We start from the raw sequence: 16968 nt of genomic DNA, 5'->3' as shown, positions 1-16968 counted from the left end.
ATATTTTAAGGTTTAGCTCGAAATATCGAAAAGAACGGATACAGATCTTTAAATCGAAAACAAAAATGGATTTCAAGGATATTAACAAGTGAAAGACGGTCCTCACTAATAAATTGATGGCGATTTGGTATGAAAAATAACCGCTACGCAGACTGGGGTACCGTACAGTGCTGCCACCATGTTTACAGTCGTCATAGTTTCACTTCCTGGATGTCAGAGTTTGACAGTTCTGCTGTTGTTTTTCTATCGTTTTATCGCATGTTTTTCGCGATCATTCACAAATAAAACTGCCAAACATGGTGCAGATTAACCCCGCACAGATTGCCGACGCTGATACTGCTCCAAAAATCATACAGGTTAGAAAGATCGACAACTGAAATAATTCATAATTTATCCCTTTTCCTCACAGTTTGAATTTCATCTTTATTTGTGAGACCCTCTGTTTACTCCTTTAGTTTATCAATTAATTGATTCTCTTGACTCATCTCCCATATCCAGTAACATGAAAGAATTGTAGGCTTAAGTACAAATTATTGTTGTAAAAAATCCCTGTATAGGAAAAAGAAATCTTTTCAATTTCATTTTCAATTCATTCAAAATGCCCCTGTGAGACTGTTTCAGATTTGAAGACCAATAGCTAACAAAATTAAGTGTCAAAAGTACCATTCGATATTCTTTCATTTTAGCCCAGAGAACATAGAGCCCAAGTATCACTATGGTAAGTATTATATCTGTTTTGCAAAGAAAATCATAGGTTTGTCATAGGCCTATGGACTTTTGAGAGCCATGTCTTATGTTGTTCATTTTGTTTTGGTTCAGGCAAGATTTGTGCGTAAACGATTTGGATGGGCTTGAAGCTGTTGAATCTCCAGAAAGAATCAAACAGTCAGTACCGTAGAAATTCGTCAATATTTCCAGAAGTTGTGTAATTTTGTAACGATTTCCTATTCAAACTGGAAATCACTATTTCAATTAAGTTAATAAATTATCAATTGCAGAATATTCGCAGAAATATTCAAAATAGAAGACGCTGGAAGCAACCTGAAATCAGATATCTTACTGGATCTTTATTTCTATACCCTGAAGTTTAGCCGAGACAATGACTTCAGTAAAGAACAGACGTCAGCATTTTTCTCAATGATCAAAAGAACTCATGAAATTTGTACAGGTAGCGCTAAGATGTGATTGTTTTCTTTTTGGAAAGATTTTCACAATCAGCCTCATAATAACTGGTATTTTAATGAATATCTACAATAGGTTACAGCGATCTAGAGGTTAAATGATGGTGAAGATAATTGATCGGGGAAAAAAGACCATTGAAAGTTCACAAAGTTCTGCCCACTTAGGCTTCGTAAATTCATCCAATTTTGTTAATGCTCTTTTATAGAGACCCCATTTGCGAATGTTGACCAGTGTTTTAGCCACTTTCGAGAAATGTTGCTTTGTCATTCAGTTAAAGTAAGTCTTATTTTTCAATACTGTTAAGTAGTTCCATAGAACTCCTATCGTAGTTCATTGTCTGAAGGGTTGTTATGATACATGCTTTTTCCTACAGAGACCACCATACAGCATTGATCTCTACTCAGCCGAAGAAGTTAAGAAGATTACTGAATACGTAATCAACACCTATTTCAGACATTACAAAATGTACAAATATGTTTTTACGCCTCTGGTTAGTAGCAATTCTTTTTCTCTACTTAATACCAATTAGGATCCAGTCACAGTTCTAAGATATGTATTGAAAATGAACTGATTTTAACCCACAACTGAGGAAATGGATCCTGCTTGATTTGAATGTCGATCGATATCGAGTTTGTTGAAGGCCCCAAGTTTGAAGTTCTAATTAAGTGAATTAAGTTTTTCATTCAATTTACTACAGGTACGCTTAGACCTATCAATTCAATACACTGGTATGCCTGTGACGCCGCCATCTTCTGAAGGTAAGCTGCTATCACTTCATAAAATATTCACTTAACCTTTTTTTGAAACGTTTTTCTGAGATAATCAATTATTGGTTTTTGTTTCAGTCGGTGACCAAGATGCAGAACAGAATGTAGAAGAACAACCAGAAGAGACAACGGTTGAAGTAGAAGAGTCATCGGAAAAACCTGATGAAACTGAAGAATCTGGTGAGTATCACTTTCCCATTTTCTGGTGTTTGCATTAGGCTTCAATACGCAAATTGGGGATTGGTATTGCCCAAATCACTATCGCAATTATGTCTATTACAGTACATTCAACCTAGTGAATCATTTGGGACAGATAAAAGCGTTATGCAGAAATCCAGATTAAAAAACATATTTTACATACCCAATACTCATGAAATAATGTCCATTTTGAACTGATCAGATCCGGATTAAGTTGTTTTTACTAAGAAACGAATTTCTACCACCTGAGAGCATGAAAGAATTAGAATTTGTATGAATTTCAGATGAGCCCAATGCAGCTAAAGAACTACGCGCGATGATCAAATCCCATTTGGAAGACGAAATCAAGAAATTACGCCTGTCCGTCGATGATAAAATGAAACAATCGGAGGAAGTTTTGACGAAAAAATTGGCGACGGTAGAGGGAGCTAAAACTCCGGCTGGCAAAAGTCGTGGTGGATCGGGTAAAGGCAAAAAGAAGTAGATGTATGTAAATAGACATTTATGTTTCGTAATGATTAAGAAATTATAGTTTTCTGTAAAAAGCGCTTTTGTATTTAAAATTTGAAAATTTGTAATATAATGATTGAATTAAATGTAAATCTAAGAATTGAGGAAATATCTTCGGCGGTCTAGTTGTTGTCTATGCGAGCTTTCTTCTTAGGAGGATGACCATTATTCTCTATAGAGTTGGATTCTATATCTCTTATACCACCCATCTGGAAAATGGGAATCAAGCCATCAGACCACTAAAATTTAGGCTAAAAATTATACCTTGTTTCTGATAATCAGCTGGGTCACTTCTGCAATAAAATTTGTAATCAGTTCATTTCTATTGCTGCCGGGTCTGTTACAGTTAGCTTGACCGTGATTTCTATAAGAATATACAGGGTATATAGATGGCTGGCCGGGTCAACTTTTAAGCCCAGCAGAAATGAGAAACAAGCTACATCAATTCTTTTAGCCGTACACTCATTTCAAACGAAATTAACTCCAGTCATGCTGTGGTAAGTGTTAGATTTCAGTGTCAAAACTTGCTCTTCAGTGAAATGCTTACCGTTATTTGATAAGGAACGGTAGCTTCCGCCATCGATGGTGACTTATAAAGCGTTGCGTATCTTGTCTTATTTTCCCAATGAAGTATAAGTCTGATCGTACACGCGTGTCCCCAGCTTTCACCCAAAGCCGGAACTAAATAGGAACCACCGGGATGAGCGGGACTGATCTTTGTCGTCATTTGATTAGTCAACACAACCTGATAATAATAATCATAATAATAACAATAATAATACAATAATAAAAACTATTCACATATAGAGCCTAATCTCATAATGACCTGGAACGCTTTACAGAAATATATTCTACATCAACATGATAAATCAATGGTGATAAAGTTGAAGATAAAGGTGATAAAGCAAAAATTTATCGAAAGTGAAACTCACCGACAATTTCTGTAAAGCAGCCAGTTTGATAAAACTTTGAGACAATCCATTCAGTAAACGTGTTCTCAGAGACAGGTCATCAAAATCGTGACGAAAATGGAAGGCAATGCTATCAACAACTATCAATTTGACCTGTTAAAAAAAGTTTATAGAAATCCTTAGAACGGCAAACATTTTCATATTTCATGTACATTGAATATGTTTATTCATATTTACGTATAATGTGTATATAAGATAAGAAAATTATTGGAAATTTAATTTCTAAGGAGTAGTTTCGAGCAATAAACTAAGCTCGATACCTTTGAGTGTTCTTTGAGAAAATCGGGCAGTGTATGAATGAGCGCTACCAACTCGATATAGTCGTGGCAACGAAAACAATAAACGGCCTTCAAAACCGATTCCAAATTAAAATCTCTACACTCTGAAAAAAATCAAGATCAAAATATGATGGAACAAATAGATAGCTTGATTAAATGTACGATACGTGGTTCATCATGAATGACGTCTAGAATTATACCTTCCGTAGCATTACAATGAGCTATAGTTGATTTTGCGATTGTCACTAGCCGTTCTACGATGAAACTTCCTTCCGTATCGATGAAAATAGCTTCACCTTCAATTCCGCCAAATCTTTCGGGCAATTGAACATCGACGCATAGCTGCATACTGTTATTATAATAAAGATAATAATCACATTTAACAGCATACATGTCGTAAATCAGGGTCCCTACAGATCGGTCATTTCTGGATAAAAGGAGTTTTAAGAACATTTCAAAATTTCGAGGAAGTGTCTTTATCACTTTCATATCCCAATGACTCCTAAAATTAGACCACCTAATTGGGTAAAAAAATCCTGGTCCCAATAGTGATTTTATAGGCGTACTCTACTGTACAACTACAAACTAGACACACATTTCTAATTGCCCATTTCTCAAAATTGAAGGAGTTCTAAAGGAGTTTCAGGCATTTTGCTCAAATTAAAGGAGTTTCGAGGACCTTTAAGCATTTTCACTTTAGAAAGAATTTCTAAGGATTCAAGGAGTTGTAGGGACCCTGTAAATCATTGCTATTGCATTTATCATTTAGCAGAAAGAGATGATTTTGTCTCACCACATTTGAGTCTTTCCGACTCCAGGCGCACCGCATATTTCTGTGATCTTTGTCAGAGGAATTCCACCACCAAGGATTGAATCAATTGCTTCCGAAAACGTAACGATGCACTGAGTTTGTCGCTCATCTTGTAACATTTCCAGCGCTGTACACGAACGAGATTGAAGTCTACACTCATCATCACTCGACGAATCGCCCCTCGCTAATTTCAGAATGTCCAATGCCTCTTCGTTAGTTATTCCTATCTCTATGAAAAATCAAAAAATGGTGTAATTAGTAAACTTTTGCCTTTTGACAAGTGAAAAATTCATTTTTTACCTTTGCTAAGCTCTAATGGTTTGATGTCAAGCAAATCATTGACGGTTGTGAATCCAGCTTTTGTTAATTTCATTCGTAGAACAGGTGCTAGTGGTATACTGTTCAATTCGCGATCCATTTTACTCTACAAACGTGACAAATCTATACAAATCAAAACAAAAGCAAGATTTTGACAATTTGACAGATCAAATTTCCCGCGACCTCCAGATTTTCGGTAAAAGAGACATTACTTTGTACAAATAGGGGTGGCTCCGAGAATATATAATTCTTGGTACGTTGGGCGCGAGCTTCGCTTTTAGTATCAGAAAATAAAAAGATAATACATAAACATTTGCAGGAAATTCCATTTTTGATGAAGATTATTTCAACTAAGTTTCAATTTAAATACATTCATAATATGATGCACTGAAAACCTTTTTTGCCTCTCGCGTGGGACAATTTAAAGAATTGTTTTTTCATGAAAATAACCATTTTAACAAAATAAATCTCATAAAATTCTACTTTCTGTTTAAGTTAACCCCGACCGACCATGAAAAGTCCCGAATACGAAAGGAATCATTTTTGGCGATTACCACTGAGCCAGAGACGCCTAGGCACAGAGGCCTACTGTGAAAACTTGTAAAGTTTGAATTGAACCACACACGGAGTGCTGTACTATTTTTTTCGACCGATGCCCAACTCAGACAAATATCAACAAGGGAGATAAAGTATTGTCAAAATGGGTTTGTGGGTTATCATTATTCTTGGAATTTATTGGATAGAAATCTTTTACCGTCGAAAATGATTTAACGACGGACCAGGAGAGTTCTGGAGGCAGGAATCAAGAATGGAACTATTTCTAATTGTGGTATTTATCGCATCATTGACGATATTAGGTACGTGAAGTGGGATTATGCCGAAAAAGGCGTAAAACTCAATGATTTAGTCATCAAGTCGGCCAAAATAATCATTATTTAGACAGACTTAACCAACGTAATGACATGGAGAAAGATTTCGACAGATCTTAATTTCAATGTATGGTGAACGCTGAAGATGGTATCAAAACCTGATGGCAAAATTTTATAAATTTCCATCGAAGTTTGAGAACGCCCTTTAACTAACGTATTTAATTACATTACATTGTTTACTGATCTACTACGCTTGGTTGAATGTAAATACTCCCGCTAAAATTAATTAATTGCAGTTGATTCACGATATGGAACCGATAGGCCTACCGGTACTCTGATGGATATGATGGGCATGCCTTGCGTTCACTATAGATTTGATCCTGTTTGCGCGAAGGATGGCAACACCTATCCTAATATGTGTCATCTTCAACTCAGTGCTGATCTCGCAAAAGGTAGAATATTTCATAAAAAACAAAATGACATGAAATTTTCTGCTTCAAACGTTACCGTTTTGGAAATAAAATGTAGAATTTTTACGGAAATATCAAATTGATTTGATGCAATAATTCACCTTCTCACCAAAAGTACCAAAAAGGTGTCTTTTTCACTCTTCACAGGCCCACTTTACCCGGCTTATAGTGGACACTGTCGTGTTCAGAAAAAGTCAGAGATTATGAAGTCAAATAGCGCCCGAAAGCGACGTAGCGATGGTGCATCCTTCACATCACAGATTTGGTGTCAGCGCGATTACAAGTGTGCTCCTTTGCGCCTACCGACGTGCGCGTCGAACGACCAAACCTACGAAAACCCTTGTCAATTGTGGAGAGCTATGTGTTTGGATAAGCAATTGAAGCTTTTGCGTAAAGGTCATTGCAAAGACCTGGCATTAACGGATGAAGCCATCGAGAAACGTTTCCTAAATGGACCTTTGGCTAGGAGGCTGTCCGAAATCTGGTGTCGTCAAGGATACAAATGCGCTCCTTTCGATCAACCGCTATGCGCATCGAATGGAAAAACTTATAGAAATGTTTGCGAATTATGGAAGGCAATGTGTTTGGATCGAGATTTAACGCTGAAACGCAAAGGAAAGTGCTAAAATGAGCATCACTTCAACATCAAACAAAACGAAAACTGACCATTTCAAAACATAAAAACAATACAATAGTGATACAATACAATATATATTTTATTATACAAACAAATTTTTAAAAACCCAGTCATGATTTTAATTGTTTTAATAAATTTGACGGTTATTTCGACTCCCACAAATCGATGTATTGGTCGGGCTCATAAGTGTCTTCTATTTCCTCTTCGACGATAATCTTTTTCCTGGGTTTTCGACTGTCAATTCGAGCTTGTTTAACCTCTTCGCTAACTTGCGTCAGATCAAGTGGCAACTAAAATGGATCAAAATTGAGAATATGGCTTGATATGATGGTTGAAGTGGTTTTTGTCAGAGGGTACATTTCGAAAATCATTATTCATTTTGTATACTGGTACAGTATAACAGTGAACTATGAAAAAAGTGCTTAAATGAAATTTGGTGAATAATCATCTTCTAGAATTATTGATAAAGAATTGCAAACAGTGACTTAGAAACTGGATGTTGGACTTGTTAACTGGATTAGAAGTACAGGACCCCTAAATTTGGGAAAGTTGACCCTGCCAGATAGTTCTTAGTTCCTGATATTCATTTTTCTTATTTTGTGCACCCAAAAACTGTATATAATTCATCAACAAATTGATGCCGACAGCATACAAAAGATGATCAAACAGTTTATGAGTAGCCCCATGAATTACTTCATCTTGGCGTCAATTGAAAGAAGTAACCTTAAAGCACCCTGAATTGTTTTACTATACTGCTTACCCTTATAATCTTTCTTGGTTCATAATAACGTATGTTTATAGTCGAGCCATCTGGTTGCACTAATACTGTTGGATATTGTCGAGCGTACAAATTACGATTAGTTCTCGTTATATCGGCTCTATGCGAGTTACATCTAACAATCTGAGCGATTTGAGATCCACTTTTACTCAGCGATCTTACGTTCATTGAGCCACAACTGGAATCAAAACAAAAACGAATCCATTACTTCGCATTACCAAAATCGGTTGGGTTTTGGTCGGTAAATAGTACGTCCAATAGCATTTATCAAAAAATAAACAGCGGAATTCGATAATTCTTTGCGAAATTCACGAATCTTATGATTTCTGTCTGATTTAACTATCTGAAAATATCCACACATAACGTAAATGACACCTACTGTAACATACGGAACATGTTTAATGCCATTTTTGTTAGAAAAGTTACGTTTTTCTCTGAGCACTGGGCGCTGACATGAATTGACTCCAAACCCGGAAGTAAATTTAGGAAAATAAAATACATTTTTATCGGAAATATTAGGAATTACGTTGCTTTTATCATCGCCGATGATACAAGCTCTTGCCTTAGGTATTCGGCATATGGCCTAATTTAATTGATGACTGTGACATTCATTTATCATAAATAAAAAGCGTCTAAAAACATTGAAATATTCCATCCAGAAATACTAATAACCAACCAAAACCGCACAAAATCGACAAGTGTTGTCATATTTAACTTACAGCACCACTCTCTTAAGTGAAATGATTGTTTTATTCAGCTGCATAGTTTATATATAGCTTATTCATAAATCTGCGTACTCATTTCTGTACCGATAGTGAGGCCTGGTAAAAGACAATTAGGACAGTACAAATACAGGGTTAGGCCTGAAGCGACCTTGGTAGCTCAGTGGGATAATATGTGATGCTATGGCATTCACTGTCAGTCACGGAGTCACAAGAGGAATCGAGTCCTGCTGGCAATTTCAATGGAACAATCCAATGGCTACTCTGATTAGAGTAAAGTTTTCAAAGAAAATACAATTGGACTAAGTCTAATTGTATTTTCTTTGAAAGATTTACGATAATCTGCATCTTTCTTGTAGTTTATCATTAATGATGGATACAGAAGGGATAAAGCCATCAATCGGAGCTGCCAGTAAAATCGATGACAATCGACATTACGTTGAACTGAGTAAAACACCGATACAATTCGAGCCGTTCAGTAAAGTAACGAATGTATTCTTCGATGATTCTAACAGACAGGTTTGTCACTTTTCATAAAGCACGAAATACTTTAAAAGATCAGTTTAGATTTTTAGTGAATTTGAAGGGTTCCAGATGTTTTTGAAATCATTTATCCCAGGGCCCTGTTGCATAGTCATGGCTTAGACTTAAGACCAGTCTAAGACCAACTTAGTTCTATAGCCAATCTAACAACTTAAGACCAGTCTTAAGATTAAAGACCACTTTTGGACTTAAGTCCGACTGTGCAACTGGCCCCAGGGTTTCAATTTATTGCACAAAATTCACATATTTTCTAGTAAATAAAATGCTTGGGCGATGGATTTGACATATGGATATAAATATACGTCCAAAGCGCAGTGCTTAGAATATTTTTGCTTATGGGGCTAATTAAGATCAAATTTGACATTGTAAGCATCAAACTGTTGTTATTTTACAGGTTTTCTGTGTCCGATCTGGTGGAGCTACTGGTGTGGTAGTGAAAGGTCCTGATGAAAAAACGAATATCAATTTCAGGTCAGTCTTTCATCAATTTGCTCAGAACAATAAGATGTTGCGAAATAGTAATGAATATTTTGGTAACGTTTTCAGGATGGAAGACAGAGGTGATGTTATTTCAATAAAGTTTTCTCTTGACTTACGAATATTAGCCATTCAAAGATCCCAGAAGTCAGTGGTAAGTACACATCACCCCAGCCCCATTAGCCTGAATACCAGTCGTTGTTACGGCTGTTGTTTGGGGAACGATGGCTAGGTACTAGACTACAGCGCCATAGTCTTAGTTCATTTCAATTGTTTCATTTCAAATTCATGTGGATTAGCCTAGATTTAGATAAGAGAACAAAAAATATTACCTTACATGTACATGTTAGAATCAAAATATGTTGTATGTTGATACCTTTCTTTTGTAGGAATTTGTTAATTTCTTTGATGGCATTGATGTGTTGGAATACTCTCAGAGTTGTAAGGTTGGTCTGGAAATAAAATTATGTTACATTTGTGAGCTTTTTTTATTTTTTTCACAAGCGAAAAAAATGCGCATACCACAATATTGTATAGTACGCCCTTTGCCCTTCAACCCATCAAACTCATGATAAATCACTGCCCCAGTTGCACAGTCGGGACTTAGATTTAAGACCAGTCTTAAGACCATCTTTGATCTCACAACTTACGACAAGTCTTATGATTGAAAACCAATTTTGCAATTCCCCCGGTAAGACACGACTTTGCAACTGGGTCCTGAACTTCACATCATGAAAAATCTGTACCCTGGTAAGTCAAATCTTGAGTTATCAAACTAGCGGACTACTGCCACCACAAACGTTTTTCTGCTTGATGTAATTGCCCTCACGGTAGTAAGTTAGTATTCTGACTTTATTCTAGGGTAAATCGACTAAGATCATAGGCTTCTGTTGGACGAGCATCAATGAAATCGTTTTCATCACGGATCACGGGATTGAATTTTACGAGGTGATCCCGGAAAAACGAACTTTACGTTCGCTAAAAACGCACAGCGTTTCCGTGCATTGGTTTGTGTGGATGGTAGGTAGAGTTATAGCTTCATCAACTGTTAGTTTATCGTCCAAAGGAAAAATAATGTTATATTGTTTATCGGTTACGTTGCAGCCCGACAGTGCTATTCTTCTGCTTGCGTCAGGATCACTGGGAAACATCATTCATCCGTTTCAATTTAAGGTAAGCCTAATCGACCCTTTTAAGAAATTGAGGCTTGGCATTGGCAACTCACAAACCCATATAATGCATACTACTTAAGATAGGGGAGTAGGTTGAGTAGGATCTAGGGTTAGTAAGGATGAAGATGATGGTAGGTTTGGGATATGGATAAAAAAGGTGCCTCAAAACTAATCTTTCACTGCATATTTCATAATTGTTCATCATATCGTTATATATCGGCTATTCAATTTTCTTTTTTGAAGGGAAACGTTTTCAAGTTACCGAAATTTGAAGTGGATATGCCTGTGGTTCCGAAACCTCCAAAATTGTGTCTTCTAGAAAGAGATGTAACTATGGCAAATTTGTAAGTTGGAAACAACCTGACCATATATTTGTATTTTTCTGAATGTGATATCATGGCTGCTTTCTTGAAGCGAGTCTGAAACTGATAACTGAATCGAATTCATAAACTTACATGAGACAGAAATTATTTTAGAATAACAGGGCTTTAGCAGCCTGCTGACTGAGTTGTGTACTAATATCATTGGAGTCATAATTTCGCACTGTATTATAGAGCTTGCTTCATGGTTTTAATCTTATCGGAAAATTTAGGTTTGGAAAAACTTATATCGTCGTCTTACGCCATCAACCGAAAACCGCGGGTAGCGTCGGTGCCGAAATCGTTCTTTATCAATTACAGAAGTAAGTCTTCATTACGGGTAGATTTCTATAGAAATCTGTTACAAAGTATTGATTGAGAGTGGATATAATTTTCTGCTGTATTTTTCAGAGAAGCGCCGGCAAAGAAAACTGATGTGCTGCGTTTAGACATGAGTGGACGCTTTGCGATAAATATAGTCGATAACCTAGTCATCGTACATCATCAGGCTTCGAAGGTTCAGGTTTTAATCGTTATTCTAGTCGGTCTAGTAAAAATCGCTTGAGAATATTGTCGATAATATGACCGGTAGCCTGATATTGATCTCAGTATTCAGATTAGATGTATAAAAACTGTTTGAATGGTTTTTTGAATGGTGTAATCATAAACTGCAGGGTTTTTGATTATTTTTGATAATTACTTACGATCCCACAATTGATGATATTTTAAGTTCATTGTTTTGACAGTTTTGGAATTTATCTTAACCCTTAGAATTCCAGTAAAATAAACATCATATTAACTGTGAGATCGTTAGTCTTCTTCTAAACTGAGAATAGTATATCAGTCTATACTGTCATCGTTGATAATCTGAACACATTGACTCCCACCTGATAATACGGCGCTGTCCCCAGTTGCTGCTACTAGCTATCACATAGGTGGCACGCGAGCTATAATATAGTAAGCCATTCATTGTTCAAAATTGATAAATGAACATTGAGAATGAAGCAGAGTTTGTTACCATTGCCAGCCAATCAGGAAGGGTATCATTCCAATAACCGGAACGCAAATGGTGAATAAGAAGGATCAGCTACGAGATATGTTGGTAGTAGGCAGCTAATGGGTTGATATGAAATATAAACGGCATTGTTTTCTTTTAGACGTCGATGATATTCGATATTAACTTGACCGGTGAAAGCGACGGTTTCGTCACGTATCATCGACCGGTCGTCGCGCCGAAACCGATCAAACCGCTGAAACTTCGCCGCAAACCGGTTCTATCAGGAAACGCTGATGCCGCTGAAATTCATTGCGAATTGTGTATCCTTTTACATATGATGAATTGTATGGCGGAAGAACCTGTGGCATACCGTGTACAGACAGACACCTATTCACTTCGGGTAACTGTTTCTACTTTAAAGAAAAGGGAAAACTGGAAAACTCAGGGAATATGAATATGTTCTTGATCACACGTTTCTTTATCAATATGTGATTCATGAAAAATGAATGAATAACAACATATCAAACCACAATATATCTTTCACTCAGGGAATTTTGTGTTATAACATGGAAAAATCAGGGAAAACTTCAGGGAATTTGTAGATTGGTGGAAAGTTGCCAACCTGACAAAGAATTGCCTCTTCTTTAATTTCATTGTCATTCTTACTTGATAAAAGCTTGGTCCAGAAATGGGCATTAACATTTTTCATATATGGTTCATATGATCTTTGACTACCGGTAACAATCAGATTCTCACAACTGGATCGTATTTCAACCAAACATAGTTATCGATGCTAAACTGGGTATGTGAACGTGAATTACTAAACTGACTGTAGCCTGTGTCTGTGTTTGGGAGATCGGTTATACATGTGGGGAAGGTTTTTACCTAGAACCAAAACAGTAAAACCAGCAGGGATGAGATGCATGTGAAAAATGTGGAAGGACGAAAAAGTTTGGAAACTATGTGAAATTCTTTGAAAATTCTTGTTGTCAGAAAATTTCTATGCAGTTTTCCCTATGTTCCCAGATTCTGGGTATTGCAGCTGGTCTACAGTGTACTAGGGACAAAATAAGCCATATGGATTTTGTTATTCTTGCATATAACCTCGTCGAAAATGAAGAAATTGTGTTAGGTATATGTCCCTTAAAGAGAAAAAATGTGAGAACTTCTGTTTTTTGGTGGGAAGAAATGTGGAAAGGGTGGAAATTTCAGAATCTCGCATCTCATCCCTGAACCAACCATTGGTATTTATTCGTTGGGAGGAGTCTTGCGTAAAAATGCTGCATTGTAATAAGAAATGTTACTTTCTCTTACAGGATTTTTGTGGTACGTTCACATCGATCTTGAGCCGATCGTTGCGATGATCGAGGATAAATACTTACTCATCAGGTTTCTGCTGCAACGAACTGAGTGCAAAATGCATATTCTATTGGTCTGTAAGAGTATGCTATCGCCTGAACAACGGACACCACTCAGCGTAATCGCGAAAATATTCAATAAACTGAACGAAGTTTATCAAAATTATATGGTGTCCGAAAACAAAAATCAGGCAAGTAGTGGCCGAGTGGCTTCGGCCATCGGTCTTTCACAAGTGGTTCTCATTTATCCAGCATTTTAAGTTTTGAATCCTTAGTGGCAGCAGAAAAACTTAGTCTATGATTCTGTTCAAATGCTTCCCTCTTCATTGGAATGAGAAACCTTGTATGTTGGGTTGATATGCCCCTAGAGGTACTCGGATGAGGTATGGAAGAATTTTACCCCGATTTGGTAAAATTCTAAAGTTCTTTTTTTGAGTAACATTGAACAACTTCCGAACAAGTGGTTTCACAAAAAGGTTTTATTCTAAACGCTTAAAAACAACCAACACCAAAACTGGTAAACTTAGAAGTAAAGTAAACAATATTCCTGTAATCGGGACCCTGGAGTAAGTATAGTTCAATGATGTTGTTTTCAGGTTGTCGTCGACCAGTCAGACATGTATACACACGTTTTTTCGCGATTCATAGAAAACAAGGTACAAAAAACTGTATGTATTCATTTTCCATTGCTCAGCATGCTACGTCATTTTGCATGCTCGTTGTATTGGATGAAAAACTTAATACAGGCGACTCCTCTTTATTCCGTTAGTCAACGAAAGTCAGTAAATCTCTTTTCCTCTCAATTTGTTTTTGTGGCAACTAAGCATTCAATATTGATGGTCCCATTGCTACCGAGTAAGGTAGAGTCTACTGTATTTGTGGTTGAATGAACTCTAAAATATTCATAGGCGCTATTTACCAACGCGATTATTAGTTATGTATACTTATTACGTAAATAATTATTATTTCAGGATATTCATTATAAGTTCATCGTAGCCGTGCTTATCGAGTATATCAGGTCAGCGAATGTGAACCAGATACAAGTGCAGGTAATGATTAATTCATAACAACTCTTGTATATACTTTAGTGATTAATTTCATTAACTAAATGGTACAAACTGACTATGCACAAACTTGAAAACAAGTTGAAAATTAAGAACAGAGGACACAATGTTTTGAAGTCTCTCAAGAGATCATTGTAGGTGTGTCAATTTTTAATTTTCAATCTTTTTAATTATGATTTTTTCTTAACTTCGTGGCATTGTGGGTTTTTATCAGATAATCTATTCTCCACGTTTGAGTGCGTCTATTCTACAATTCATTAACCAAATGCTTATCAATTTGTATGGTCCGAATGCTATCAAGTGTTTCAACAGTTACTTTGTATATTTCAGCATTATCTATATGAACTAGTCATTAATACTCTAGTCCGGCATGGTTGCTTCTATCAGCTACATCAGTTTTTACAGTACCACGTCCTCAGCGACTCAAAACCTATTGTAAGTACTCTCTTCAGACTTATGTTCACAATTTCGAACCGCTTGTCAAATACATGTTATGTACATGTGTATTACTGATAAATGATGTATTGAATTCATCTTGAAATTTTACCGTTTTTGGCGTCTTTCAGGCATGTTTGTTATTGTCTCTAGAGAGTGTATATCCACCAGCACATCAACTAGCTCTGGACATGTTGAAGGTGAATTATTAGAAATAAGCAAGCAGTGGTGTGACCATCATTTGTCAGTGGTGTGATCCATCATTTGTCAGAACCAACAATCTTTTTGAACAATTTTCAAAACATTTCTGAATCATGGAGATCTGTTGATTATGTACAAATTTGCCAGCTTCGATATTTATATTTGATACTATTTTGCTACATAGAACGATAACCACACTCAAACGTGGTGAATGGATAATAAGATAAAAACCCACTATCTACAGATTAAAAGAATTTCAAAACCAAGAATTCATTTATTCTAACAATCTAATCACAAACCTGACGATAATCTCTAGGGTGAGATCGAAACGTCGTGTATTCTATATATTTTAGATTGTTCGAATAAATGAATTCTTTGTTTTAAAATTCTTTTAATCTGTAGATAGTGGGTTTTTATCTTATTATTTTGCTATGCTCGGAAAAATTGTATATCTTTTTTGGAGCAATAAACTAAACTTGAAACTTGAGAAAAGGTAGATGGATTGGAATATCTTTTTCTGCCAGAGGCTCTCTCAGAAGCCATGAAAACATCTGAAAAATATGCCTGGGCAATGGTACTCTTGCTTTTTAGCCCACTTAGCTGAATAACTCAATATTTTCATATCATATCGGTACCTAAGCATATTTTGTAACCACAATCAATTGCTAAATTGTAGCTTGTGACATGCTCTATGACCACGTCCTAAGTGGGCGTTGTGTCCCTGGCCCCCTAGTTCCCACATGTTTTGTCTCTAGTTCCTACATGTATCTTTTGGCTCTCCTCTGGCCAAGAGAATTCTCATGATCACAGTTTATAGTCTGAACTCTGTTGAAATCGATGCTTTTATTTTATTCAGCGTTTGAACACAGCTAATGATGAGATAGTTGAAGTGCTTCTCTCCAAACATCAATTACTACCAGCTTTACGGTAAATAATGCACCATCGGGCAACGATTTATCGATTCATATTCTACTCATTTCAAATAATCTCTTTCGATTCTATATAGATTCATACGCAGTGTTGGCTACACTGATTCTCAGCACGTGTCCGCGCGAAAGTTCCTTGAAGCTGCAATGATGACCAGGGATAATATGTTATTCTACACAGTATTCAAATTCTTCGAGCAAAGAAATATCAAAATGAGAGGCCATCCAAAATTTCAGCCAGGTATCGTACTTAAAAGTCCGTTACCGGATAGGTCAGGGTGTTGAACTCAAGTCCTCAATGATGGGAACAGTGAAAGCAAACTTAGGGCTATGAATAATGGTAGACGTTAGTTTCTGTAACCTACCTATTTCTGCGGTTGAAAAATCTGCCATTTTGTGTACCTCTTGGTACATTTATCCTAAATCATTAACCTGGCTTAATTCTGTCATCAGTGGCCATCCTGACTTAGTTTGACCAGTCCATAGTACTAGATCCAAATATTTCTATTGCAGGGGAGCATTGCGAACCATATGTTAGCCATTTCCAGGCATTATTCGGCGCAGAGGCATTTACACAAATCAGCTCCGCATGACAACACTTCAACTATTATTCCATTCATCCTGTACATATTACTTTCAACAATTGTGATAAAATATCTTATGAATAAAGTTTTATTTATACATGTATTGAACAAACTGTTCCTTTGGGTTCTTTTTGAAGTCATAATCAGGCATAGGAGGGTTAATTTACCAAGGATCGTCATAGAGCTGTTGCTTATGATATCAACCAGTATTCCTGATGATGGCTAATAGTCTTTAGACGAAACATTGCTCAAAATATATACCGTACTCTTCTATACAATAATTCTCTTTTTGGCTGAATTATTGTGGGAATCCAGTCACTAGATTCACGCGACAACACCCA

At 36.4% G+C, this 16968-nt stretch overlaps 5 protein-coding genes across 7 annotated transcripts; 3 read left to right on the top strand and 2 right to left on the bottom strand.

Moving 5' to 3' along the window:
• The first annotated feature begins 202 nt into the window (after nucleotides 1–202).
• Nucleotides 203–2750, top strand: LOC141899380 (cilia- and flagella-associated protein 119-like). Its single transcript, XM_074785638.1, has 9 exons — nucleotides 203–356; nucleotides 687–718; nucleotides 820–885; nucleotides 999–1168; nucleotides 1388–1458; nucleotides 1556–1672; nucleotides 1880–1940; nucleotides 2028–2129; nucleotides 2432–2750. Exons 1-9 carry the CDS (start codon nucleotides 297–299, stop codon nucleotides 2629–2631), a joined length of 879 nt encoding a protein of 292 aa, XP_074641739.1. The 5' UTR covers nucleotides 203–296; the 3' UTR covers nucleotides 2632–2750.
• LOC141899379 (DNA repair protein RAD51 homolog 3-like) lies at nucleotides 2702–5135 on the bottom strand. 2 transcript variants are annotated; one of them, XM_074785636.1, is made up of 7 exons: nucleotides 5018–5117; nucleotides 4700–4946; nucleotides 4107–4255; nucleotides 3889–4010; nucleotides 3590–3721; nucleotides 3205–3402; nucleotides 2702–2866 (listed from the first exon to the last, which is right to left on the bottom strand). In XM_074785636.1, the coding sequence occupies exons 1-7, from the start codon at nucleotides 5088–5090 to the stop codon at nucleotides 2780–2782; spliced, it is 1008 nt and encodes a 335-aa protein (XP_074641737.1). In that variant the 5' UTR covers nucleotides 5091–5117; the 3' UTR covers nucleotides 2702–2779. The 2 variants fall into 2 exon arrangements, with proteins under 2 accessions (XP_074641737.1, XP_074641736.1); XM_074785635.1 differs by having other exon boundaries at nucleotides 2775–2866; nucleotides 3889–4008; nucleotides 4069–4255; nucleotides 5018–5135.
• A 617-nt stretch (nucleotides 5136–5752) lies between these two features.
• LOC141898845 (uncharacterized) lies at nucleotides 5753–7145 on the top strand. The gene is made up of 3 exons (XM_074784974.1): nucleotides 5753–5892; nucleotides 6201–6356; nucleotides 6522–7145. Exons 1-3 carry the CDS (start codon nucleotides 5844–5846, stop codon nucleotides 6998–7000), a joined length of 684 nt encoding a protein of 227 aa, XP_074641075.1. The 5' UTR covers nucleotides 5753–5843; the 3' UTR covers nucleotides 7001–7145.
• Nucleotides 7146–7154: 9 nt separating this feature from the next.
• On the bottom strand, nucleotides 7155–8290 carry LOC141898846 (large ribosomal subunit protein mL55-like). Its single transcript, XM_074784976.1, has 3 exons — nucleotides 8169–8290; nucleotides 7772–7967; nucleotides 7155–7301 (listed from the first exon to the last, which is right to left on the bottom strand). Exons 1-3 carry the CDS (start codon nucleotides 8288–8290, stop codon nucleotides 7155–7157), a joined length of 465 nt encoding a protein of 154 aa, XP_074641077.1.
• Nucleotides 8291–8432: 142 nt separating this feature from the next.
• Nucleotides 8433–16692, top strand: LOC141898844 (regulator of MON1-CCZ1 complex-like). Of its 2 annotated transcripts, none has more exons than XM_074784973.1 (19): nucleotides 8433–9030; nucleotides 9449–9525; nucleotides 9601–9685; nucleotides 9921–9977; nucleotides 10393–10551; nucleotides 10636–10704; nucleotides 10947–11047; nucleotides 11296–11385; nucleotides 11474–11579; nucleotides 12220–12379; nucleotides 12808–12861; nucleotides 13376–13608; nucleotides 14014–14073; nucleotides 14389–14466; nucleotides 14812–14916; nucleotides 15048–15116; nucleotides 15974–16044; nucleotides 16124–16284; nucleotides 16557–16692. In XM_074784973.1, the coding sequence occupies exons 1-19, from the start codon at nucleotides 8881–8883 to the stop codon at nucleotides 16634–16636; spliced, it is 1965 nt and encodes a 654-aa protein (XP_074641074.1). In that variant the 5' UTR covers nucleotides 8433–8880; the 3' UTR covers nucleotides 16637–16692. The 2 variants fall into 2 exon arrangements, with proteins under 2 accessions (XP_074641074.1, XP_074641073.1); XM_074784972.1 differs by having other exon boundaries at nucleotides 14014–14085.
• The last annotated feature ends 276 nt before the right edge of the window (nucleotides 16693–16968 follow it).

Source organism: Tubulanus polymorphus, chromosome 2, assembly GCF_964204645.1.
Source record: "Tubulanus polymorphus chromosome 2, tnTubPoly1.2, whole genome shotgun sequence".
In the NCBI taxonomy this organism is placed as follows: Eukaryota; Metazoa; Nemertea; class Palaeonemertea; order Tubulaniformes; family Tubulanidae; genus Tubulanus; species Tubulanus polymorphus.
This window is presented reverse-complemented; position numbering and strand designations above follow the sequence as displayed.

Coding starts and splice junctions, on each gene's coding strand:
- LOC141899380 (XM_074785638.1), top strand. CDS start 297: ATGGTGCAGATTAACCCCGCACAGATTGCCGACGCTGATACTGCTCCA. Junction 886..998: donor TCTCCAGAAAGAATCAAACA/GTCAGTACCGTA, acceptor TATCAATTGCAG/AATATTCGCAGAAATATTCA. Junction 1,459..1,555: donor TGCTTTGTCATTCAGTTAAA/GTAAGTCTTATT, acceptor TTTTTCCTACAG/AGACCACCATACAGCATTGA.
- LOC141899379 (XM_074785635.1), bottom strand. CDS start 5,135: ATGGATCGCGAATTGAACAGTATACCACTAGCACCTGTTCTACGAATG. Junction 4,947..5,017: donor ACCATTAGAGCTTAGCAAAG/GTAAAAAATGAA, acceptor GATTTTTCATAG/AGATAGGAATAACTAACGAA. Junction 3,722..3,888: donor TTCTCAAAGAACACTCAAAG/GTATCGAGCTTA, acceptor TTTTTTTAACAG/GTCAAATTGATAGTTGTTGA.
- LOC141898845 (XM_074784974.1), top strand. CDS start 5,844: ATGGAACTATTTCTAATTGTGGTATTTATCGCATCATTGACGATATTA. Junction 5,893..6,200: donor CGCATCATTGACGATATTAG/GTACGTGAAGTG, acceptor AATTAATTGCAG/TTGATTCACGATATGGAACC. Junction 6,357..6,521: donor CAGTGCTGATCTCGCAAAAG/GTAGAATATTTC, acceptor CACTCTTCACAG/GCCCACTTTACCCGGCTTAT.
- LOC141898846 (XM_074784976.1), bottom strand. CDS start 8,290: ATGTATTTTATTTTCCTAAATTTACTTCCGGGTTTGGAGTCAATTCAT. Junction 7,968..8,168: donor AACATGTTCCGTATGTTACA/GTAGGTGTCATT, acceptor TTTTGATTCCAG/TTGTGGCTCAATGAACGTAA. Junction 7,302..7,771: donor AACCAAGAAAGATTATAAGG/GTAAGCAGTATA, acceptor GATCCATTTTAG/TTGCCACTTGATCTGACGCA.
- LOC141898844 (XM_074784972.1), top strand. CDS start 8,881: ATGATGGATACAGAAGGGATAAAGCCATCAATCGGAGCTGCCAGTAAA. Junction 15,117..15,973: donor TAGCTCTGGACATGTTGAAG/GTGAATTATTAG, acceptor TATTTTATTCAG/CGTTTGAACACAGCTAATGA. Junction 16,045..16,123: donor CAATTACTACCAGCTTTACG/GTAAATAATGCA, acceptor GATTCTATATAG/ATTCATACGCAGTGTTGGCT.